Source organism: Poeciliopsis prolifica, unplaced genomic scaffold (assembly GCF_027474105.1).
Source record: "Poeciliopsis prolifica strain line A6 unplaced genomic scaffold, Auburn_PproV2 SCAFFOLD074, whole genome shotgun sequence".
In the NCBI taxonomy this organism is placed as follows: domain Eukaryota; kingdom Metazoa; phylum Chordata; class Actinopteri; order Cyprinodontiformes; family Poeciliidae; genus Poeciliopsis; species Poeciliopsis prolifica.
The window spans coordinates 266,484-291,684 of NW_026562449.1; the positions used below are offsets into that span (position 1 = coordinate 266,484).

At 37.8% G+C, this 25,201-nt stretch overlaps 1 protein-coding gene across 1 annotated transcript in view; it reads right to left on the reverse strand.

Annotated features, from left to right (window-relative positions):
- The window catches only part of ryr2a (ryanodine receptor 2a (cardiac)), a 121,935-nt gene that overhangs the window by 20,999 nt on the left and 75,735 nt on the right, over window positions 1-25,201 (reverse strand). Inside the window, exons 67-89 of the mRNA XM_055021221.1 lie at window positions 24,034-24,094; window positions 23,063-23,301; window positions 22,904-22,985; window positions 22,102-22,232; window positions 21,182-21,309; window positions 19,499-19,691; window positions 19,158-19,240; window positions 17,308-17,465; window positions 17,005-17,092; window positions 16,400-16,492; window positions 16,081-16,251; window positions 15,024-15,083; window positions 14,726-14,860; window positions 14,509-14,621; window positions 13,766-13,862; window positions 13,517-13,623; window positions 11,804-11,855; window positions 11,635-11,682; window positions 11,430-11,529; window positions 10,466-10,545; window positions 9,211-9,287; window positions 7,847-7,920; window positions 4,917-4,934 (exon numbers count right to left, since the gene is read on the reverse strand). Coding sequence (XP_054877196.1) covers window positions 4,917-4,934; window positions 7,847-7,920; window positions 9,211-9,287; window positions 10,466-10,545; window positions 11,430-11,529; window positions 11,635-11,682; window positions 11,804-11,855; window positions 13,517-13,623; window positions 13,766-13,862; window positions 14,509-14,621; window positions 14,726-14,860; window positions 15,024-15,083; window positions 16,081-16,251; window positions 16,400-16,492; window positions 17,005-17,092; window positions 17,308-17,465; window positions 19,158-19,240; window positions 19,499-19,691; window positions 21,182-21,309; window positions 22,102-22,232; window positions 22,904-22,985; window positions 23,063-23,301; window positions 24,034-24,094 — 2,388 coding nt within the window. The remainder of the gene's footprint in view (window positions 1-4,916; window positions 4,935-7,846; window positions 7,921-9,210; window positions 9,288-10,465; window positions 10,546-11,429; window positions 11,530-11,634; window positions 11,683-11,803; window positions 11,856-13,516; window positions 13,624-13,765; window positions 13,863-14,508; window positions 14,622-14,725; window positions 14,861-15,023; window positions 15,084-16,080; window positions 16,252-16,399; window positions 16,493-17,004; window positions 17,093-17,307; window positions 17,466-19,157; window positions 19,241-19,498; window positions 19,692-21,181; window positions 21,310-22,101; window positions 22,233-22,903; window positions 22,986-23,062; window positions 23,302-24,033; window positions 24,095-25,201) is intronic.

Here is a 25,201-nt window from a genome sequence, read left to right on the forward strand (position 1 = left end):
TTTTATCATTTGGTTGAAAGAGTTTGAAGTTCACTGCCTATAGATTCTGTAAACCACTGAGGAAAATGAAGCTGGCTACTCTGACTGTGTAAAAATACTGCTCTAAACCATGAAATGGGCAAAGAAAGGGTGAAAGACCAGAGACCGTGTGATAAAACAATATATGAACAGAAACATTAACAGAACACATCCATACAAAGTGACCCGAAACAGAACTGGCCTCGAGGAGAGATTCAGTCTGGAACAAGGACTGAAAGCGTTCTCTGGCTAACGAGCAGATTCCACTTGTTTATGCATAGAGCAGTTCTACCAGGATGTCACATGCTGTATGTTGGATCAGGAAGAGGCTATAGATTACACCTTGAATTCCTTAAGACTTTGAAAAAAAGTGTTATTATTCAAATATGGGGCTATTGGAAAACATGGGTAGCTGTTTCAGATGAACAACATAGAGAAATGTTTACTCACATTTCTCTAGAACATTTCTCCTGCTGGCAATGGACACACACATTTGTCAGGGTTGCATTTACCCAAAATGCCCTGCATTGTAGTCCACTTCCTTCTTTTGGGGTGGTCTCCGGCCTGCTTAGCATTCCAACTGGACTCAAGTTTATTTCAACTGAACTGAGTCCTAGCTTTGTAGGCGAAACAGAGTTCAGTTTTTTGGTCTGCATCAGAGTTTGAATACATTCACACCTCCCAAAAAACTGGACCTTCTGCACAGACAGACTGGTGTTTGACTGAGGGTGCATTCACACCAGTTCTGTTTGGTCCTCGTTAGTTCGAGTCCATAGTTCGAGACAGAACCTTTGTCTGAACAGAACCTACAAACCTACAAAGTTCAGTTAGGTGAACACCAGAACAATGTGAGAGTGATGAGGTCACACAAAGGACGATGCAGGTATTACTGCTGCAGCTGCTTCTATAGGTTCATTCATGTCAAATATAATGGTGGTCTATACTTTTACTGGTTTTGGAGTCGGGGAAATGGCAATGCAGAATTGAGGTCACACTGCATCATGATCCCTATAAGATTATGATAATAAATTTCTCATCATCACATTCCTGTCCCTGGATGATCACCAGGGAGACATGATCACCATTAATACAATGTGATGAGTTATGAGAATGCCAGGCTGCTCGCCTGGTGACATGTACCCTGCATTGACCAGTTATGGCTGAATGTGGGAATGTAGAGACAGGACCTTATGCATGTCAATATTCCAACTGTTATATATATTATTAATCTGTGGGTGGAGCATCCTGGGCAGATTAGGATGCGCAGTGGGTCAATTTTAAGCCTCTTCATAGTAAAATTATTCCAGACATTTACCTTGAATTGTCTGGTATTCAGACTGTGTGAATTATATAGACTTAAATAAGATTTAAGTCAATGTTGTTTTTTAAATTGGTGTGAAGCACTTAGTGAGAATATTTTGTACTTTTGGTCTTATTCCAAACAATATTAAAAAAAGGTTGTATTTCACAGGTGCTTTAAAAGTATTTGTTTAAAAGTGGTCCATACACCAACAACTAAAAAATATATTTTTCTTTAAACAATAACTTAATAAATCTAAACATATACACAACAAATTACATTAACCTTTTTTAAATCAGTCGTTATCTAATCAGGAAAAATCTTGAGCAAAGCTTGAAAAGCAATGAAAAAGAAATGCATGTGGTCAGAATAGGTAATTTTTTTTTTTGCAGAAAACAAACTTTCAAATGAATCATTTCACAAACAAACAGCAAATACAGACTACAGCAAACATCTTAGCCATCAAAAACAACAAAGAAGTAGAAAAGCCAGAGTTCAGTCTCCTCTTGGAAACAGTGTGGCCACAATCAGCCGCTCTGAGGTCCCCATTAGAGATGGGGAGGAAGAAACATTTGACTTCTTAAAATGGATGAAAGGTGGCAGATGATAGATGTGAAGGGCTGCAACTACTGACTTCGATTTAGAGTTGATAAAATAAAATGAAAACAATTTACAGCCCCTAAATCAGATAAAACACAATTTATTGTGTAGACCACTTTGGGCTGTCCTAACCCTTTTCAGTCTGGAACGACTCATTTTGTCAGCCTATTAACAGAAATGGTTAGAAGACATGCAGGTTCCTGTGGAGCACAAAGCTGCAAAGCTCAACAGAAGCAAAATCTACACCCTCTAAAAAGCATTTGACTGGACATCAACTCATCCTTATACTGTACTACGGCAAATTATTTACTTCCATACACTATATTTCCAAAAGTATTTGCTCACCCATCCAAATGATCAGAATCTGGTGTTCCAGTCACTTTCATGGTCACAGGTGTATAAACTGAAACATTTTGGCATGCAGTTTTTAAAAACATTTGTGAAAGAATAGCTCGCTCTCCAGAGCTCAGTGAATTCCAGTGTGGAACTGACAGGATGCCACCTGTGCAACAAATCCAGTGGTGAAATTTCCTCACTCCTAAATGTTCCACAGTCAACTGTTAGATGTTTTCTAAGAAAATGGAAGTGTTTGAGACGACAGTAACTCAGCCACGAAGTGGTGGGGAACATTAACTGATGGAGAGATACAAAGCGTCGCATGAAGTGGTGCAAAGAACATCACCGCTGGACTGTAGAGCAGTGGAGGCATGTCCATCAGCTTGCCAGTTGGAGAACAAGTCTGGGTTTGTAGGTTGCCAAGACAATGGTACTTGTCTGACTGCATTGTGCCAAGAGTAAAATTTGGTGGAGGGATGATTATGGTGTGGGCTTGTTTTTCAGCACCTGTGCTTGGCTCCTTAGTTCCAGTGGAAGGAACTCTGAATGTTTCAGCATACCAAGACATTTTTGGCCATTTTCATGATCCCAATTTTGAGGGAACAATTTGGGGCTGACCCCTTTCTCTTCCAACATGACTGTGTACCAGAGCACAAAGCAAAGTCCATACAGACATGGATGGAGAGTCTGGTGTGCATGAACTTGACTGAACTGCACAGAGTCTTGACCTCAACTTGATAGAACACCTTTGGGATGAATCAGAGCAGAGACCGAGAGTCAGACCTTCTCGTCCAACATCAGTATCTGACCTCACAAATGCGCTTCTGGAAAAATGGTCAAAAATCCCCTTAAATACACATCTAAAGCTTTAGAACAGCTTTGACAGAAGAATTGAAGCTGTTCTAGCTACAAAGGCGGACCAATGTCATATTGAACCCTGTGGATTAGGAAAGAGATGCCGCTTAAGCTCATCTGTGAGTCAAGGCAGATGAGCAAATAGGTTTGGCAATATAGTGCATTTCTGCCTTTTTTGTATATTTTATATTTGAGATAAATTCCAGTTTTTAAATAATGATTTCATTCATCAAAATAAATAAAGTTATCCAAAGCAACCATGACCTGTGAAAAAATTAATTGCTCCCTACTCTGACAACTGCAAACAGGTTTCTGTTTCTCCAATTTGAGAAAAACTTGCTTATTCACAGATTTTGTCATAGAGCATTTCTAAAATATTCTAAAGAAAATGCGACTCCAGAAGCTGAAATATCTAGGATAAATTTAAGTCTGGATTTGACTATGATATTCCACAACATGCACTTTATTTCTTTGAGCCAATCAAAAGTGAACTTGCTGCTGTGCTTTGCTTCATCCTTCTGCTGTTTAACCAAAGTGTACTTTAGGTGAAGGTCAAGAACGGATCAGTAGACATTCTCTTTCACATTTTTGGATGAATTTCCCAAAGCAGCTCCCCATCACTCACTCTGATGGAGACCATATTTGCCACATCTCAATCATCAACACTGGCCTGCCTCAACTGAGGCCTGCAGAGCTTTAGATGTTCTGTTCTTTATTACCTCATGAACAGACTGTTGTTGTACTCTAGTGGCTGTCCAAATCATCCCAAAGCTTTGGAAATGGGGTTGTTCTTCTTTCCAGCCAAATCTAATATCAATGAGTCTGTTTCCGACAGAGACACCATGTGTTCCTTTTTACGTTCATGTTGCTTGATTGTGCCAGTCTGACAGTAAGCAGGTCTGAAATATCTAAGTGCAGCAAAACAAGCAATCTGTACAGGGGCAAATACTTTTTAGTTTGCAAATCTAAATTATTTGTAAAACTCTGTAAAAAAAAAAAACAAAAACAGAAAAGAGTTTTACACTGTTTTTGAAAAATGTTTGTTTGCTCTTATTTATGCTGTCTCGCACTAAGCGTATGTTGTTGCTATGAGAGATTTTTTGATAAAAAATGTTTTCAATATTCAGAGTGATGCTTTCAGCAAAGGAGAAACATCCCTCACACACTCGTGTGGCTGAAGAACATCAGTATGTGAATATCGATGGCACGATAAAAATTGCAGCTTTAACCAATCTGGGATGGACGTTTAAACTCGCTCAGATGTGTTTCATTGCAGCCCAAGTGAGTGAGTCCGAAAATGACTGAGAGGCTGAGAACACAGAAGGGACTGTTCACTTCACAACAAGCAACAGCACAAGAACCATCTTCCTTACTAAGACAAAACAACCAACTGTGATCCAAGGTTGACTGGAGGACTGAGAGGAAGGAGGTGGTGAATGTGGGTGGGACAGGTTCAGTACTCGTATTAGTTGTTTTCAAAATGTGCCAGATACTGTGCAGATCCTGAGGAGGAGATGGCGAGATGCCAACACTTCCACCACTTGTTCTATGTCCAGATTTGAAAGTTTTATTGAAAAATTAGGTGTTTATTTTCTGTTTTAGAAAAGCAAGAGTAAAACCAGCCCAGGAGTAAACTATGAAGAACTAACAACAGAGGGATTGGGATGGTGACAGTCAGGCAAAAGTAACTGGGAACACAGATGTCTCCACTCAGGACCTGGACAGAACTGACACAACCAAACCAGCCAGGGAAAAGGAGAGAGAAAGACCAACCAACACACAAGAAAATGGCAGAAGGCATAATTACCACGCTCATGAGTGATGACTGAGGTAGGGAGGAAAGTGCAGTAAACAAAAATGAGAAAAGAAAAACAGAGGGAAAAAAGAGAGAGAAAGAAAGTAAGACACAAATAAAGAAACAAAGATTACATATAGGGAAAAGAACTCTAAAAAACTGCATGTTTTTGTTTGGTCAATTAAAAATGTGCAAAGCATGAGAGTTCAAAGAAAAAAACATGATTCCTGTTTTATGGAAAGCATCCCCGATTACACCTTTAGTTTATGGCAGATTATTCTTTTGAAATCTTTTGTGAGTTGAATTTATAACGAGCTACAGTGGATATCTGTCTGCTCTTACTGTGTAATGGTGCAGCAATATTAAAAGCAAAGTTAGTTCCAGTAAACTGTGTTCTTTGTCTAAAAAGATAAAACTGCAAGGACATTTCAGAAATTCTTTAAACAGTGCAAAATCCACCTTTAAAAAAAGTTATAAACATCCAGGATTGTCTCATGGCAGCTAACAGTATAAATTAGTAAATGAAGAATAAATGCAGAATATTGCATAAAGGCAGCAAGATTGGTGAGAAGAAAACTTTGTGTTCTTCCCCTACAAATAAAAAATTCAGAAAAAATAAACTTTTATTTTCTTCTAAAACTGAATAAATAGTTCACTGTTAATTCTCCTACTGCTAATAAGGAGAAGTTTAGTTTTTTATAACTAAACTTGTTATAAAAAAACACACCCAACAACAATGTTTACAACACACACATATATATTGATACATGTGACAGGACTTGATTAGAAAATGTTTAGAAGAAGTGTTTTTAAAAAGGCCAACATGGTGTCAGCATCATTCCTGCATTTGATGGACTGAGCGACATGCTTCTTCTGACTTATAGTGATACAATAAACCTCATAGGAGCTAAAGACGAGGGTGGGAGCAACAATTCCTTCCAACCAAAAACACTTTGACCTCATCACACAAGATGATTGGTTGAGATGTAAAAAGGTTGTTAACAAATATAAAAAGAAAACTTCTTGGTTAAATGTAAAAACCCCCAAATCTAAATCTGCCAGGGGAATGAACACTAACGCTGTTTAGGCCAATCAGAATCATTGTGACAACAGCTGCTGAGTCCTTTATTTTTTTTAGTAAAGAAGGAATCCAGGCTGTTCTGGATGGAAACGCATCAAACAGTTGGCAGTAAGATTTCTGACATGTTAAAACTCTGGTCTCACATATCGTCATAGAAACAGTCTTAGAAAACCTTCAGCCACAGCTGCATTTGCATCACAGGGATAGTGACATAAAAGTCTGATCATTTTCTGGTCAAAGTGGGAAATGGTCCAGAACAATCATCATCCCATTTGAAACCTGCTGCAAAATTCAAAATGCTTTTAAAAAAATCCAGAAAATGTAATAAAAGAAAAAAAAACTTGAATTGAAACAAGTTTCATATTGCATTTTTCACACTGCTTTATCTTTTTACTACATACCTCCTCTGTCCAAATGTGGTCAAATGTTCTGTGTTTGAAAGTCACTGCAACCTAAACCTCTGTACCGAACCATCACTCAAATAACGATTAGAGTTTTTCTGATGTTCTAGAAGATGTTAGTCAGCCCTACTCTGTCCAGCTTGAACAAGACAGCTGGCTTTCAAGGCAAAGATACTTTAAGGTAGTCAGAAACTTCCTGTTCAGAACTTTGTAATACAAACCCATTTTCTTAAAAATGGAAGTATTGCAAAACCTACAAATTTTCTGGACTTATAAAATTAAAGTAATACATCCCTTCTCCAAAAACAAAACCAAAAAAATGAAGTAAAGATTTATTGAACTGCCACACAATAATGAGTATGTGCACTGAATTTAATTCACTTTGAACTCATTTCCAATCTTTTATACAAGTCCCAGCCTGAAAGCAGATGAAAGGTGGAACAGAAACATTAAAACAGGAATTAAAACATGAGAAAATGATTTGGGATCGGAAAGCACTGATGCAGACGGAGTTCTACGTTCTGTGGAAATGTCAGTCAGTTACATTCTATGTAAAGGCAAGTTCCATCCTAAAGTAGAAAGAAACTTAAGACACAGAGAAATAAATGGAAAACTTACAGCTGAATGCATAAAACAGAAATGTATGTTAGGAATTCAGATTGATTCTTACAAACAAAAGTGAAAGAACTGTTCTGAATGTTTCTGCTGTAGATTCTTTACTGAAATTATTCATTTTAGTTCAAAATAATCTGATGAGCACAATGACAAAATGAACATATGAACAATTAATCGAGTTCATGCTGTTAGAATAGGAAACATTTATCCGTTTTCTAGGAACTTTTATCTGAAAACACCATGTAGAATTAAAACTATATTTGCTTCACTTTTATAATGTGACTAATACTGGAAAATCATGAAATAGATTCATGTTGCTTGTTTCAGTAAGTTGTGCTTCATAAAGCAGTATTATAAATTCTTAGTACAACATCCATGCTGTGCTTAAAATGATTTACAATTTTGATATTGAAATTTGATCATTTCCTTGATTCAATGGGCAATTCTTAAGGTTTATCCAGACAATTCTACATGATAGAGATATTAACATATTAATTAATTAATTCATTCATTCATTCATCACAATTATCAAATTCAAAAAAAAGGTGGTTTGACAAGGAAAATAATTTTTTTGAACTGCATAGGAAAGTGATAATGAATATGTTCATTTGCATCATGGCATCAAGTTGGTTGAAACAGGAAAACATGCCAGGCTGTTTCTTATGGGAAGAGCTAAATGGACATTTTCCTGTCTGTCCCTGGAACGGACAGGACGTTTCAAATCAGAATTCAATAATCGTTCAATTTATTCTCTGATGGGGCTAAAAAAGAAAAGTCTGTAATGATGACTTCTGTTGGTTTATAACTCAAAGCAGTCATTGTTGTGTAAACACAGGAGTGCTTACCTGATCCCTCCTCTGTCACCATGCCCAGCCCCTCTGCTTTGTTCTGCCTCTCAAATGCATTCAGATCCAGAACACTAAAGAAAGATAAATCACAGAACTTTTGGACAACATCACCTTCTTTACATTCATTTTCCAGCCATGATGCAAGACAAACACCAGTAAAAACAACAGCAGTGACGCTGCTTGTAAACTTGGATTGTTGATAAAATCAGCGTTTCCTCAGCTGGTCTGCAGAGGAAGCGTGAACATCTGCACTAAGTTTGGAAACCCAGTGGACCAGAATCAGCAAAACATGACTGACTGAAAACTTCAGCTGCATTCTGGTCCCCTCCCTTGATTTCCAAGTTCAGGGGCCAAGAAAAGGCCTTTGGACTGCTGAGCAATTGATTTTTATTTCTCCTTTGCCCAGATAAGATGTCTCTAATGTCTCTAGTTCAGGAGTGTCTTGACACAGGGACTGAAACATGAAGCTTGTGTGAAGGACATACAGTGGAGTGAACAAGTGTGTGCACCCTTTTTGTTTTCCTTGTTTTGCATCTTTGTCTCACTTCAGTGTTTTACGACATCAAACCAATTTAAGTATTAGTCAGATAACACAAGAAAACACAAAATACAATTTTTAAATGAAGGTTTTTTTTATATTAAGGGAAAAAAAATCCAAACCAACACGACCCTGTGTCAAAAAGTGTAAAGAAGTGATTGACCCTCTGTTTCTGTTTTACTGACCAAAAGCAGAGGAGGCAACCAAAAGCTGCCAACTATGGGAACTATGCTAATGGTATGAGATTGTTCAGCTCTCATAACAACAGAATCAGAGAAATCATAGGATTATAGACATGTTAAAGCAGCTAGAGAAATAAAGAATTTTATTCAAGTGCTTCCAGAGCTTTTACACCATATTTCAGGTAATAATTAAAAAAGACAAACTCTTGTAAAGTTCAAAATGACTTGATAGAAATATCTGCCCAGAAAAAAAACTGATATGACTGAAATTACTAATTTACATGGATGGAGATTTTAGGGCTTTTTTAAATCAGAGAGTGACCTTTCTGCGAGAGAACATACATTCTTTTTAGGGTTGGACAAGACCAGTCAAGTCAGGTGGTTCTGGAAAATTTCTGGGAAAAGAATGATTGATCACTTCAAAAATGAAAAACTCCCAATGTGACCCATGATGTGCACCTAAAGTAATTAACTTAATTCATTCAAACTGCCAAAATATTTGACTCTATTAAAGGTCAACCCCATTCTCAGACAAAAAAAAAACATGTTTTCAAACCATCTGGGTTTATTACCAGAGCAGTGTTGCCATAAAAACATAATAAATCATCAAGTCTTCAGTGAGAAAGAAGTTGCACACTTGCCTGCAGGACTGCATCAGACCAGCCAGACTTTGGAAAAAGCCAACATCCTTCTTTTCCTTTAGATAATCTAACATTTTCTGTCAAAGAAAAGCTCTGTTAGATCTCAGAAAATCTTATAACTAAAACAAACAGATGATGGACACAGCCACAAAAATGTGAAACAGACCCTCCCTTACTGCCCCTTTTCAGATGCAGTATAATCAATTCATATCATTGATTTAAAATTTTACACATTCCAAGTTTCTGTTTGTGTTGTACAGACATGGATAGAGGCAGATAAGGCTGCAGTTTGAACACAAGTCTCTCCTATAATCGGTTCTTATAAGCATAAGCTGTAGTTAATTAACTCTTAATTAACTAGTTAATTAACTATCTGCAGTGGCAGTGGCCAAATTATTTCCTGAACACATAAAAAGAAGGACACTGAGAATCGATTCAGGTTGGCTGGTGATGTTGGGTTTCCTTTGGTGATGTTGGGTTTCCTTTGGCGGTGCTCTGACAATTTTAAAATTTATAACATTTATTAATTGGCTTCAATGAAACCTAATTTAGATCTCAAAAGGACAAAGAGTCAAAGATGAAACTTTTTTATTGATTGTACTAAAAAAAAACAACAACAAAAAACAAACAAACAGAAAAACAGACAACCCTCTTCTTGAGTCCACACCTGGATCTCTCAATCTCATCTTGAGCTTAAACCATACTGTAGTTTCGTGAAGCATTATTGGGATTTATCAATTTCTGTACACACTGACCAAATTACTGATAACAAGCCAAGCACATAGCAAAGTCTCCTAATTGGTGCTAACCTAACCCCTAACAAGCACTTCTCTGACAGTATAGAGTTTTTGTTTAGTGAGGCGCAACTTGCTAAAAAAAAAGTATCAGCTTTTTTAGCAAGTTTTTTAGCAAAAAACTCCTCTGCCTAATCGCTCTGGATAAGGAAGATGATTTTTCCAAACCTCGCCCAGTTCTGGAGAGGGTTGGAAAAAATGACTCTTCAAAATAAGTCGCACAATATTTAGTAACAGGAAGGACATAAATGAGAACTGGAAGCAGAAGGTATTGTCATGCAAAGCAAGTGATTGTTGCTACATGCTGGTCCAGGAGGAGTGAATACTGCAAATCATTGACTCAAATCAAGAAACTTTTTAAACTACTTTGAATAATTAATTGAACATAGTGTACTGATTGATAACTAGGCTCAAATGGAATGTAAGTATGCATAGGTTGGAAACTACACATTAGTAGTTACCTGCTGTACAATTGAGTTTCCTCCGTTGAGAATGGCTATACCCAGCTTCAGAGTGGATGCAACCATAGGGCCCATAACACCTAGATACCATACAAAACATGCCCATTAGTAAATGAGTAGAGTGAAAGCCACTTGGTTGTCACAAAGTCAATTATGACTAAATACTTCTATATATGTATGTAATATGTGAAATAGGATGAGAGTTTTTCTCATTCAGGGCCCCAAAATTCAGAGAAACATATTTAAATCCATCCATCCATCCATTTCAAAAACACTTATCACCATGTCATGACAGTTTATGAGACAGATTGTCAGTGAAAAGATTGCTCTCATCCATCTCCTCCCTGTGCTCCCATCACTATGCACCGCTCCTGACCAAAAACAACCAATCAGAGCCAAGAGGTGGGTCTTTACGCTGTCAGTCAAACTTGTTGTGCAATGTATGTCCTATTGGCAGAGAAACATCTCACCTCTACAGTAAAACCTTTTATCCACTGTCATCAGTGACCATGCTAATTAGCCTGAGCATTCACAACAAGCTATGCTATCAGTATTATAGCACAGAGCAATAGGGACGAGGAAGGATGAGCAGCGCCACATGAGATTGTGACTGACTGTGCTAAGACCCGCCTCCTGTCACCGATTGGTTGTTTCTAAATAACACTGAGTTAAGGAAGAGAGCTCAGTTTTTTTCACAGATTACCATGTCATACTGTCCTGCCATGACATGGTGACAGTTTCATCATATTATAACATGTATGTAAAAATATATATACAATTATATTTATACAAGTTACACACCTCAATTTTAAGGTTGGGGTGAGAACTACAAAAAGTTTGTTTACAGAATAATTACAATCTTTTATGATTTTTTTCAGTATTCAGACAGTTCCATATCATTGGTAGTGTGGAAAAGGGAGCTTGTCTCTCACTGTTATTTGGAGACCTTTGATGTAAAGCTCACCTTTACTGGCGCTGATGGTTTGAAGAACCATCTCTGCAGCTCCGCGGTCATGCAGTCGGGCCTGCTGATACAGCAGCTTTTGCTTCTCCATCTCCTTCTCCTATTTCAATCAAGCAGGACAATTTTCTGGTGAGAGCGAGGATATTCAAATGTTCCTGAATTACCCAAGGACAACAAAGGGCACAATTAGTGAGTGATCACCTACTTCAAAGCTTTTAACTTCTCCTTCTTCATCCTCTTCATCATGACAACTCTGGGAGAAGGGAGTGTTATAGAGACAGGTGACACAGTCCAATTTAAATGACCAATAAAAAGTTTCTCATGAAAGTACCAAAATCAAGTGTGGATTCGGGATTACAGCTTCTGTCAGATACCTTAGCCATGATGTCAGCATAGGCCATGTAAAGGTTATCTTCATCCAGCTTACTGCAACATGTAACACACAGACACGCACACACACACACGCATGTGCAGAGAGAACAGAATGATGTCACTGAGAAAACAGACCAATGAACAGTTTTCACGAGGAAGGAAAACAGGTCAGAGTTTCTTTTTGGAAAACCGACTGTGTAAGAGGTTGAAAGTTGCTTCACAGACTTTAAAAACACTACATAATTTTTTGGGTAATACTTTTTAATTTATTTTCAGAAACAGAATGAAAACAACACAGAGTTGGTGTGGCTTAAATACAAAGTGACATGTGATGAGCTTAAAAGAAAAACACTTACTGAGTAAAACGTTGCAGAATCTCAAATTAAGGTAAACTTGATAAGGAATTTTTTTATTGGACTTGGAAGTGTGCATTGGTCCTGCAACACCCTAATACGAATGTGAAGGTAGTCATAGAAATCCTTGGTTTGGAGGCCAAATTTATTTTGAAGCTGGGCAAAGGTCATCAAAATGTTATTATAAAACAGATCTGTTATTGTTTTGATACCTTTTTGTGCCAGTATCCAAATACTGCTGAATTCACCCCTCTTAATAATTGGTGTAATATAGGTAAGAGAATCCTTCCTTCCAATTTAATTGTTCATATCTTGCCAACTTCTTACTGTATTTTGCAGAATCGGATTATCCTCCCTCTTCAAACGGGATTTCTTCATGCGTCTAAGCTCTCCCAATAAATTAAAGGGACTACATGACTACTTCTGGAAAGATGATTCCTGGCCTTTAAAATAATTGTGAAGCCACTCAATGATTTTGCCATGACAAGTCTAATTATAATGTCTAATGTTAGCAAAGGACTTTGCAACTGCAAAGTTCTCATACAGAGTCCCCTTCAATCTATGTTCTTAGACATACAGAGTGGTAGCAACTGAACTGGGTAAAGTAATCTTGGCAGGATGTTCATCTTTGAGACTCATTCTCCCTATCCATGAAACTGGCAGATTCATCCATCTTTTAAAATCTTTTAGTTTCTTTTTGTACTTTAGCATGATCAGTTCTCAGCAGTCCCCCGAAATCAGGCTTAATATCAATCCCCAGATATTCAAATCCTGAATCAAATCAAGAAAAAGGGGAGACACATGGATAGGAGGTTTCATTGTTGAAGCCAATTGGCATTGCTCACAATTTATCCAAGTTCATTTTGAAGCCTGACAGTGAACCAAAATCCTTGATAATAGACATTAACGCTGGTAAGGATGTTTCCAGGTTCGAGACGGAGAGAAGTACATCATCAGCATCTAAAACTATCATGTAGAATATCAAATCCATTAAAAGTCCCATTATACTTTGCTTCTTATAGCCTCTGCCAATGGTTTAATGGCAGGTCAGGTGCAAATATTGAAGGGATTCTGCAGAGTATTTATTACCTTTAGAATTTCTCCCATTCCAATGTGGCCCCGATAAGATGGAAGATAAGTTTTATGAAGAAAATTTGATATGGCTCTACTTGGGGAGACAAACTCTGTAAAGATTTTCGAAGAACCTTGTCAGACTAAACCACCAAAATAAACTATTTTTTAATGAATTCTCAAACATATTTTTTTTTCTTCAAGCAGCACAGTTGGATTCGTTGAAAACAAAAACAAAAATATCTAATAATGTTTGATTTACTAAAAAGACTATATGAAGTTTGAACCCACCATTTCTCAGTGAGGGCTGTTCTGCTGAAGAGCTGGATAAGTTGATGGAGTGGATCGATGTGTTTTATGCCCTCCTCTTCTTCAGATGGCTCTCTTTCACCTGCTTTCTGCAATCAGACCATTTTACACATTGGACAAACTACCGAGTAAAGTTCAGATTCATGATTCAAAACAGTTTTTTCAAGTATGACTTTTTTGTCAGAATAAAAACATTCCTATTTGTTTAACTTTGAATGCACAATATCTTACAGCAAGGTCCTCGATGAGTTTGTCTTCAAAATAATGCTCTTCTGCTTCGATCCAGGACTTCTCATAGCCTTGCAAGAACAAGTTCACAGCTCTGTGCCTAGTTTAAAGACATAAAGTACTTTTATTCAGAGAACTAGTTAATGTTTCAAAATTATGTGTCATGTGCAATAAATTCCATCCATTTGTCCAGATATTTCTATCTAAAAAGAAAGAATAACAAGAAACTATCAGAATCTTGAGTTGTTTTGGGTTTGTTTCTTATTTCTGTGTTTCTTTGATTAGATCAGCAGTGTTTCTGTTTTCCTTTGCTTCAGTCCTTTCATTGGGTTATTATAGTATTATTATGTTTAGTGTTTCATTTGTGTTAGATTCATTTCCTAGTCTGCAGTACAGATCAGCTTTGTGTCTGTTTTATCCTTGTTCAGTCCTTTAATGACTATAGTTTTATTAGATTCCTCATATCTAATTTTTTCTTAGTGTAGGATTCATATTTTCTAGTTACCCAGATTATGGATTCTCCTTTGCACCCTTTTTTATCATCTTGCATTTGGGTCCAACTTAACCACAACAGACTGTGACAGCATCAAGCTTTTATTTTACTAAGAATAGTTAATCCCTTTTAGTCAGAAATCTTCAGTTAATGTTGAATGTATCCGGGGTGGGTAGGATGGGTATTTTCAGCAGTGTTGGGCTTTTTTCCCCTAATTGTCCCCATTTGATGAGTGGAGCAGTGTAGATCATACCTTGGCAGGTTGTAGAGGGGTGCCATCCTGAAACAAGCAACCACGGCTCGCTTCCTTTGCTTGGAGAGCAGTTTGTGCCATACAGCTTTCTTGCTGCGTTGAGGATGCTCTACCTAAAACACAAAGAGGCGGACTCAGTATCAAACAACCACCAATACTTGTTGTTGTACAGAAGGGTTATAATGTCTTCAGAAGCATGTAGTCTTATCATTAAGACCTGGTCTAGGTGGAAGAGGACATGAGCAATGTCCAGGACTCTTTTCACAGTCTTTTCTGGGTCAGATGTGTCGACATAGTGGTAGGGTAGGTCTCTGTACAAAGCCATCTGCCAGCGAATTGCTGGATCCTCCAGCTGCATAAGTTACACATAGGAAGAGCATTTCCATTGGAAAATAACTCAAATTGTAAAATACACATGGACACACTTGATACCATATAGGAAATGACAAAATCAGATTTTCTTTTTAGCAATCTAATAACAATCTGTTACAATGACAAAAGAAAATCATTTTTACCTTTCCATGTAAATGGAGATTGTTCCTGATGATTTCTCGAACCTCATCCTCTGTGTCTTTCTGTTGACAAATGCACATTTTTCCAATAACTGCTTTAAAAAACTTAATTCATGTTGCCTCATTTACCTTTTTCTATGATGCAAAATGTTTGCATTCCTTTATTTAGTTTTGAGAGCAGAGCTAGTCATTAGAAAGGCCCCTTTACGGTTTGTCTGCTTTTAAAACAATCCTTAAACCTAAGTTTCGGTCTTTGGCTTTCAACCTTAACTAAACTTAACTTGGTTTTGTTTAAGTCCTTGGATTTTATTATGTTTAATCTTTTCTTTTGTTATGTTTTGCATTTAAATGTTTTTTCTTTTAATGTATGCTTAGTTTGCAATTATGTGCAGCACTTTGTTTTGGCTGATTTGGTTTTAAAGCACCTTGAAAAGTCCTCTGATTTCTGATCTTGGTTTGTAACAGTGACACAAACTACAAACTTCCTCTAATCTCTTCATTGTTCTTTTCCACCGTTAATAACTCACTGCAATGTCTGCACATGACTCTGTTCAGTATGTCCATAGCAGCCAACACAAAATTCGATGGTAGGATGTATACTATGTATCCAACCACCCACTTTATCTAGGGTCAAAGTTTATCCAAAACTAGCCTTGTTCGCAGTCTCTCAGACAAGCCACACAGCAGCATTTTGGATCCCCCAAAAATATAGAAGCAAGATATGACGAATGTGATTGGAAACTCTTCATATTGTATTTTAAGGTGGAATTGTCCTATGAAAGAGGAGAAGTGTGTTTGTCTTAATGTATTGGGACTTTAGCAAAATAAATGCAACAATATAAAGAGACGTTTCTGAGCAAAAGAGGACAGTGGTTGATTCTTAGACCTTTGCCAAGCTAGATAAGATCGGTGGATAAGACTGGCTTCATATGTAAAAATTGGCTGATCACAGATCTCCTAAAATTCAGAAAATTGGCACCAATAAATTGGTACACCCCTAGGTACAATTAATGTAGTCTGCTTGAGGTGAAATGCAGCAGTTGAAAAGAAATCCTGCTACCTGTGTGAATCGGTTCTTAGCCAGGGCGATGAGCTCCTGTTCTCCTGGAGCACAGATGTTCAGTCCCACAGGCAGCAGGCGTTTCAGCGTGGCCACAATCAAACTGGTTTGAGTCGAGTATCGATCACCCTTCCTCTTCATCTTCTTCCTCTCCTGGTCTGAAACTATACCCTGAAGCACAATCAAGATAATTTCTTATCAAATTATCTTGATAAGAAAGTACTTATTGACATAGATTATTATACATTTATTGATATTACCCTTTTTGTCAGTAATTGTTTGCCACTTTATTCCTGTAGAACGTGTCTGTGCGTCATACCTTTGACATCTTGCACTTGGTGTCAGAGATGAGGAATGACATGTTGTTGATTTCATTCTGGACCACAAAATTCTGCTCTTCTCTCTTGAAGTTCTAGAGATAGATGAGAAAATGACTGACATACTGCGTTCTCTGAAACGTTCCTCACTGAACCACCACTGCCTTTGAGATGATAGAACAGTAAGAAAACCTGAGTCCTCCAGTTGAATCACTGTTGAGTTAATGCACTTCTGATCAGGTTCATTACATACAGCCACATCAAGATATTTATATTAGTACAAATAACAAATGTATTAGGAGATCAGAGTGTTAATTATGCATCATTTGCATGTACTTCCATTGACAATTCTCACATAAATGACATACTTTACAAGCCCCTCCTTCTAAAATGAGACAGTGAGACTCTACATTCAACTGAAGTTGTATATTTTATCAGATGCTGCTGCATCCTCCTTCCACCATATGGCCCACATCTAAAACCTACGCCGTGCTCTTGTGACCACTTGGTTACTGAAACTGCTGCAATGTGCTAGTTATTAATATTAAAATGTCTGTCTTTGTGATTTAAAAAATACAAAGTTACTCTGGAAAAGTAAGGTTCTTACATGAGACTTGGCCCAAAATATGAAAACTTCAGCCACCATTCTGAACAGCTCTTCTGCCTCTGGGTTGGACTCTTTTAGCCATCTTCCTCTGTAGTATAGATTTATACATCAGGCAGTTCAGGGACATGCTTCACTCTACTAAGTGTCCTACCAGTAAGATTAGTAGGACACAATTGATGTGTTGAGAAAAATGTTGTAGTTTTAGATATTTAGCTTCAAAGTAGTAGTTACTTCCACTTGGAAACAAACATGCATTGGATGCAAGGACACACATTTCCACAGTGCTACACAACAACAATGTACCTGTTGTAGTCCACAAATCGTATGAGCAGGGGGTAGAAGGCATACAGGTCTCTGACCAGTATGGTGAACTGATCCATGATGAGGAGTTCTGTCTCAGACATCTCACCTCTCCCTTCAGCCCTGCTCTGCTCCTCATCCATCAGAACCACTGCAGCTTTCTGCAGAACACAGGAACAGATTGCTGTAAACACACTGTAAACACAGTGTTTACAGTGTGTTTTAGTATCAATATCCAGCAGAAGTTTTAAAAAAACCCATCTGTCCATCTGTTCTTTTTAGTTTCCTTAATTAGAGCTGTGAGCTTCTCATCAAATAAAATGGAGGATGGAAAAAGATAAAGTTACGTTCACATGTTCATCACTCACTATCATCTAACTCGATGCTGGTTTGATGTATAACAGCTGTCATCCCTGTATTGAGATTGTAATAAATGCTTTAGTAAGTTTTAGTGTTGGTGGTTATAAACATGCCATATCAAGACAATTCAATACCAGGAAAACAAAAAGGTTCATATCAAACATCTCGAGAAAAATTTTTATTTTAAAAATTTTTAATATGAAGGCACGTTAGTTTAAGTTTAGACTGTTTTTATGTAAGTAAGTGTACTATGAACATTTAACAGTAACATCTTCTATTATAGTTGGCCTTTATCTGCATATCAGTAAGACAGGAAGAAATGAGAAAAAAAGTAAAACTTTAACAATTAGAGGGTTTAAGGTTCCTTCAATTTAAATATTTATTTTGCTAAACTTCCTTTTACTGTATGTAGAGTTGGGTTATTCATTCAATTTATAGTAGGTTTGCATTTTAACACTGAAGGATAATAAAAAACAAATGTTGAAAACATTTTTGTTTTATTTTAACACATTGTGTAAGTATGGTGTCATTTAGTTTTGTTTCCCAATGGATGCTGGAATGTTAAAGTATGTCTGACACATTAAGCTACTGTGTTTTCATTCTGTGTATATAAAAATGTTTAGAAATACATATTTCTTACAGACTACTATACAACAGTGTAGTTGTTTTTGTAGTAACTGGGTCAAACAACAGCACCATCTTGTATCCTAATCAGGATAAATCAAACCATAAACAACTAAGGCTGAATACACAGAAGTGGAGGAAGCTGTGAGGATTTCAGAAATTTGACCAATTTATCTTCAGTTTTGGAGAATGAAGCTGGATATGGTGATGACAAAGAGGGAGCTGGTTATACTGAAGGACAGCAACCAGATTTATTTGAGCCACATCATTTAAGAAACAACAACGACTCCAAGGTTTTTGGGGAGGAAGGATCTGACAGTGAAGCGTTGGAGATGGACATCTGTCACCTCTATATCACTGAATATTCAAATAATCTAGTCAAAGGAAAAACTGTAATTAAGATATTCTGTGAAAAATATTTATCATTAAACTTTTCATGTTCACAAAATGAAAGCACAGTAGTTAATCTTCTTAAACATATTAGTGGTTTTGACACTTTAACATTTTTAGCGTTTGAAATGTAAAGATGGAAGAGAAGAAGCTACATACTGCCAGGTATGATTCAACAAAACATTCCATGGCAGACAGAAGCATTTGGTGCCAGAAACATCTTCATATTTTCTAACAGCCTTATTCTGACTGACTGGTGAAAGCTGGGTTCTACCTCTTTTCAGTGACCAGTCTGGTAAACATGGGTTTTATAGCTTTATCATGTCAATAAGTTTTCCCTTTTTTTCAACATAGTGACTCTGTTTTGTCACTATGTGACTCTGTTCTGACCCGGCAAAGGAACCTTTACTTTATAAATGGCTTTTGTAACACATCACCAGAGAACAGAACAACAACAACAAAGTGAAAACCAGATTTACCTTTTTGAGTTTATCCATAAGTGGAAGGAAGTGAGTCTGTAAAAGTTGGGCTTTAGCTTTGCTGATGATTGGCTGGGAAAAAACTTGAAGACAGGTAAAGAGAAAGATATTTGTAATTAAGCATAAAATAAAAAGAACATAAATTCAAAGACATCTGCTACCTATTACCTGCAAGGCATTTAAATTTGTCAGAACATAATTAAAGGTAGCTATATGTGTCCTTACTTGTCTGATTTACCTCTTCAGTAAAATATATCGATAAGAAGAAAGTTGTAGGGAATAAGGATCTACAGTCCATTTAAACATACTGTCTCTGCTTCAAGCATTGTCTGCTGATTTACCAGCCAGTCTTTTCATCCAGGCCCCCTCGTCGATTCCCAGGTTGTTGTAGATGATTTTCAGAATGTTTCCCAGCAGTGTATTCATGTGCTCAGACGTAACAAATGTGCAGCAGCTGTCGTCCTCCTCAGGATTGCTTTCTGGTCCATGCTCCCACCAGTGTGACATATAGCTGCACAACATGGGCAACACTACCTACACGAAAAGGACAACACATACTGATCCTTTATCGGACCATAGACAATGTCTGGCCCATTACAAGAAAGTCTGGCCCATTACACAGTCGGCCTTCTATCACCTGTTGAACATTTCCAGGATTAAAGGACTAATGTCTCAGCAAGATCGAAAGAAACTCATCCATGCATTTATGCATTATGATGTGTAATGATGATGTGTATTGATGATTTTGATGATTATCAATACACATAGTTTATGTGTATTGATGATCACTTGACATTTTTGCACTTGATAAAATGTAATGTTTGTTATTGTTTTTTCAGTTGGTGACTGTATGACGTTTTATTTCATCATGTTATTTTTGTATGTTTTTGATGTAAAACACTTTGAACTGCCTTGTTGCTGAAATGTGCTATGCAAATAGCACATTCATTGTGTTTGAACCTGCCTGTCCTTATGCTGCGATAACAGAAACATTGCCACTGTAAAACAATAAATGATATTTATTTTCTATTCAGTTGTTTTTGGGGCAGACTAAGAGCACTTTTGCTGTCCTCCACTGGGGTCTGAAGTGTCTTCCCCACTGACATATCTGCAAAGTGACTGAGATTGAAGGAGTGGGATTTGAACCGGCCACTTCCTGAACTACTGTCGTCCCACACACAATGCATAAACTCACCAGGGAGCAACTTGGGATATTCCCCTTGCGATCGCTTTGGTCGTTGTTGCTAGAGTCTGTGTTAGCCTCTGAGATAAGGGCAAAAAGCTTTTTTTCTGTGAAGTATATTCTCCCGTAGGCTTCTCTGGAATTATTGTTTACTGTATGCATCTTTTGTAGAATAAAGCCAGCAGTGCAAAATGCTGGAGCAGAATGGAGTGAGCAGAATGGAGTGAGCAGGATGTATAAAATCTGTGTTGGAAGTCTATGTACTATTTTTCTTAAAACAATATTGCTGAACCAACAGTGCAGCAATTCTTTTGTTGGTTGAGGAAATGCTTCAAATTTAAATCCTCTCTCGCCTTCTTGCTTTTCCCAGTGTTACTGATTGCTGATTGGTTGCCCAAACTTGCGTCGTCATCACCTCACTATCCAATAGAGTCGCTGTATGGGTCTGCCTACCTTGTTAGGAAAGTCAGGGGTGTAACAGAGGCAACATAAGCGCTTTCTCAGAACACATGGAGACAACAGACAGGCAGGGGAGAGGTGTCTGGGTCCAATCCAGACCTACCATCCTGCTGCATTCACATGCACCCTGACTCTAACACACCAGAATAATCGCCTGAATTCCCTCACCTGCAGTCAGTCAGTTTCCTGAGGCCTGCTAACAAGCTATTCATTTTGTTCAGGTGTTTTAGAGAAGGGATGCATCTGAAGTTTGCAGGGTAGTACCTCTCTGGACTGCCCTTTGATCACCCCTTGACTGAGCTACTAAGAATTGGAAACATAATTCTCCCTGAGGAAGTTGACCTTCTTGATGATAATGAAAGTTGAAAAAGGAGTGTTTCACCTCCATTACATGAGGCATCTGAGTATACTTCATGCCAGACTCAGCCAGCTCCATGATCTCTTCCAGAGACTTTTCGAGGTTTGGAACCAAAGGACACACCTCTCCAACTGGCCCTGGCAGACCCAAAGCTGAGAGCAGAAAAGTATAACAATGTGTCACAAAGTGATGCAGAAATCTAATACAGAGAAACAAAGTCTGGGTTTTTCTCTTGTTTGATTTTGTGGTGGTCACTGTAGGCTCTGAATTGTGTTGCCTGTTCCATTAATTAGCCTTGTTGTTGTTATTAAGCCTTGTCATACCATCAGGGGCCCCAGGCACAGCAGACACCAGGCCTCCATGTAGCTGTGCTGGGTTTGTTTTTAATTTTCCTCTAGTAAAAAGTTCCACCACTGACTTCATAATGTCCTTCCAGAACATGCACTCTGCCTTGTTTAGTTTGAGCTTTGCTGGGTTTTGGATGTGTATTTCTAAAGTTTCCTAACTTGCCAGCAGACTTTCTTGCATTACCTCTGACAGACAGAAGGGTGAAATTAGCTGATGTCAATTGTGAAACTGTGTAAGTGTCTTTCTACTGCTCGTGGCCACTCAATTATAATCTAGAAGAATCTACAGAATGCAAGTTAAAGATTACGCTATATTGCATTGCCAGCAGTGTTAAAATATACATCACTATGCAAATTGTTTATTTCTGATTTATGTTGGTGCTCTTACAACAAAAAGCTGTAGATTTACTTTCCATCCTCATCATATTGTTAAAAGTTTAATTCCCCGCTCATAAAGGTCTTCAATAAACCAAGTTAGGTGGTGATTTTATGTTCTATGAAAGACATTGCTTTTGTGAAAGTACTTGTAAAAGATGTGGAGTTGAATTGATCTGACTGTTGTCATTAAATAAGACTGCTGAAAGGGAAGCAGAGTACCTGTTCTGTCTTTGCTTGCTTTGTTGTTGTAAATGGAGAAGCTGTTAAATTTGTTGAGCTGTGGCTCCAGGAAGGCGACAGGGAAGGCTGCTGAGAAGGCAGCTAAACACTTTCCTAAAGCGGGCCGCTGTCTGATGTGCATGGAAACAGGAGAGGAAATGGTGACATTAGATCATGTGACAGAGGGTAAATATAGAGGATGTATGAGAAGATTGTAACCAAGTATTTGAGTTGACTACTGTCATTACTGTCCCTGTATCTGAGGTAATTCACTAGCACAACGAGAGGCAGAGAAGGCACATCCCAGCCAGCCCAGCCAGTCAGAGGCAGGACGACGTGTCAGGGAGGGCTGGGACCGTTCCCTCATTTACTAAATAAGCCAAAGCAAACTGGACACCTATGCATACATCCTTTGTCAAAGGTAACAGATGAAGTACAACTACTACAACATTAAATGCATCATCACGGAGACTTTCTCAGAGGTTGTTAAACTGTTGCTATACCAAAGCAACACATTTCTTCTAGATGTTTGGCTGCAAAGTGAAGATCAAAAGCAGCAATGAGCCATCCATTGAGGCACTTCTGCACTTTATTTTTCACCAATGATACTACTTGCATGATATATCATACAAGAATTGCATAATTCTAACACAAAGCTTAACTTTAATATTTTGGCAGTATAAAGGATATTGTGCTTTCAGAATATTTGTCTATGAACAAGGACACAAAATAATTTGTGGGATGTATCACTAAATGAAAGCTGATTATTAATGGAAGCTGAGAAGTGTAGGATATTCAGTACCTCTCTACATAGATACTTTTGTTGGTTCCCAGGAAGTAGAGACTATTCAGTATTCTATAGCAGGAAACCTGGACTTCATCCACTAGAACAAGAGAGACAAGCATTTTGGAAACATTCTGCTTGGAGAACAAATACAGTCAAACTCATGTCGTTACGCACACATGAGGTCCTCTCCAAACATGTTCTGCCCGATGTGCTCAAACAGGGAGGAGAGCACCGGCAGCAGGGCAAAGGTGGTGTAGTTGATGATCTGAGTGACGCCTCGTGGTTGCTCTCTGGAGTGGGTGAACTGGCCCAGTTTCAGGTTCCCCTGAGTTTTCTCCAAATCTTCTGCCACACTATCAAAGTAGGACCGCAGGGCTGCCTTCACTGACTCCAGCCCAGTCTTCATTACTGTCCTGAGAGAAGTAGGTTTGGTGTTATTGCCGTAGTCAGAAGAAACATGACTTTGGAATTTGAAGCTCAAGTTACTCAAGTTAGACTGTCTGAGAGCAACGGTCTCAAACTATTCAAACTACATGTGTTCACTTTTACTTTCTTAATTGTTAGGATATACAGACCCATTTAATAGATAATATTATTGAAAAGTTCATTTATTTCAGAAAGTTTATTACGAAGTGAAACGTTTCCCTCAATGATGACTGTCTGCTTACAGCTAATGAAAACATGACAGTTTCATGTTTGAAACATTACAATCTACATGCTTAATGTAGACTGTAATTAAAATAATACATCAGATCAATAAAAAAAAGTACTTTAAAATCAGGAATATGGTCTTAATGAAAACTGTGTTGATTAACTGCTTGAACATCGTTTTCAAAAAGTACTTTTAATCTGACAATCAAGACTCATCAAGACATATGTTCTAATGCGTGTGTCAAACTCAAGGCCCAGGGGCCAAATGTAGTCCACCATATGTTTTTATATGGCCCTCTAGGCTTTACTGGAAAACATAAGTCAGAAATTCAAGATGACAGTTGTGTGCTTTATAATTAATATTATTATATTAATCAAAGTAGTTTTTGCTTTACACTGCCAAATTATATCTATGTGAAATATGCAAAGACAGCTGTTTATTAATTGAATAACATTTTGGCAAGTTTTCTTATTTTTTTAAAAACCAACAGTACCTTGCATCTAGGCTCTGTCCAAGTATCTGCAGACAGTTGACGATTGATGTTGCATTGTTCCCTGCAAAGCAGAAAGCACATAATGAGCTAAATGCCAGAACCACAATCTGATGTCAAAGATGTCATCATCTTCGACCTAATTTAGCACACAGACCTTAGAAACTGCTCTGATGGGTTTTCACCATGGGTACAGTGAATAGTGGAATTAAAACACACACACAATAGAAAGCATGCATATAAACACAGATGTCCTTAAATGTAAAGCTATAAAGCTACTAAGGACATCTTTGAAAAGCAGTGATGCTGAAATTCTACAGATGAGAGTAAAGATGACGTAGTGGGATAGTGGCGAACCTTTTTTCCCACAGTTTGGGTGAAAAACACCCAAACTATTTTGTCGTTACGCACATGAGTTTGTATATACAAGTACATATTTATATTGTATTTTGGTTTAGGTTTTTTAAACATACTTTTGTATTTTAGTGTTTGCTGACTAAAGGTACACAAGTTTCTGGTATGGTTTCAGATTCTACTAAATTATGAACACTGGATGTTATACGGGGTTAGAATCCCAGAACTAAAGAACGGTGTACTTTTTATGTTACTTGAACTGTGGAGTATGGAGTGATGGCAGCATGGGCAGCTGACACACTGAACAGAAAGTAGATTGATATGTTGATGTCTCTGGATAATTAGGGAAATGTTAGAAAGAATAAAAACACTTCGGCAAGCAGATCTGACTGTACGCTTCCTCTCATCTGTATGAAGACGGTAAAGATATTACCACATCAGTAGTGCTCTGCAAGATTTACCTTTAAATTGATTTTTATTATAATTAAAGCTGTACGGTTTAACTATTGTAACGAACTAAATATGTTTTACATTGTCACACACCTCCTCACTAAAACCACTGAATATCTTAGTGCGTTTCGGCATAAATCAGCCTCTGTTCCAAAACCTGGAACTTGGTCACCTTGGCCTGGTGAATGACAGGCATCATGTCTGGCTGACCTCAGAAACCATTAAAGCACACATCACAGAGCATCTCTGAGTCATCTCTGTTCCGCAATTCTGCACAGTGATTTTAGTGCAGCATCTAATCCTGTCATACCCACAGATTATCAGAGGCTTTCCTTTCTGTCATTTGTCTCAGGATTGTAAGGCTCCA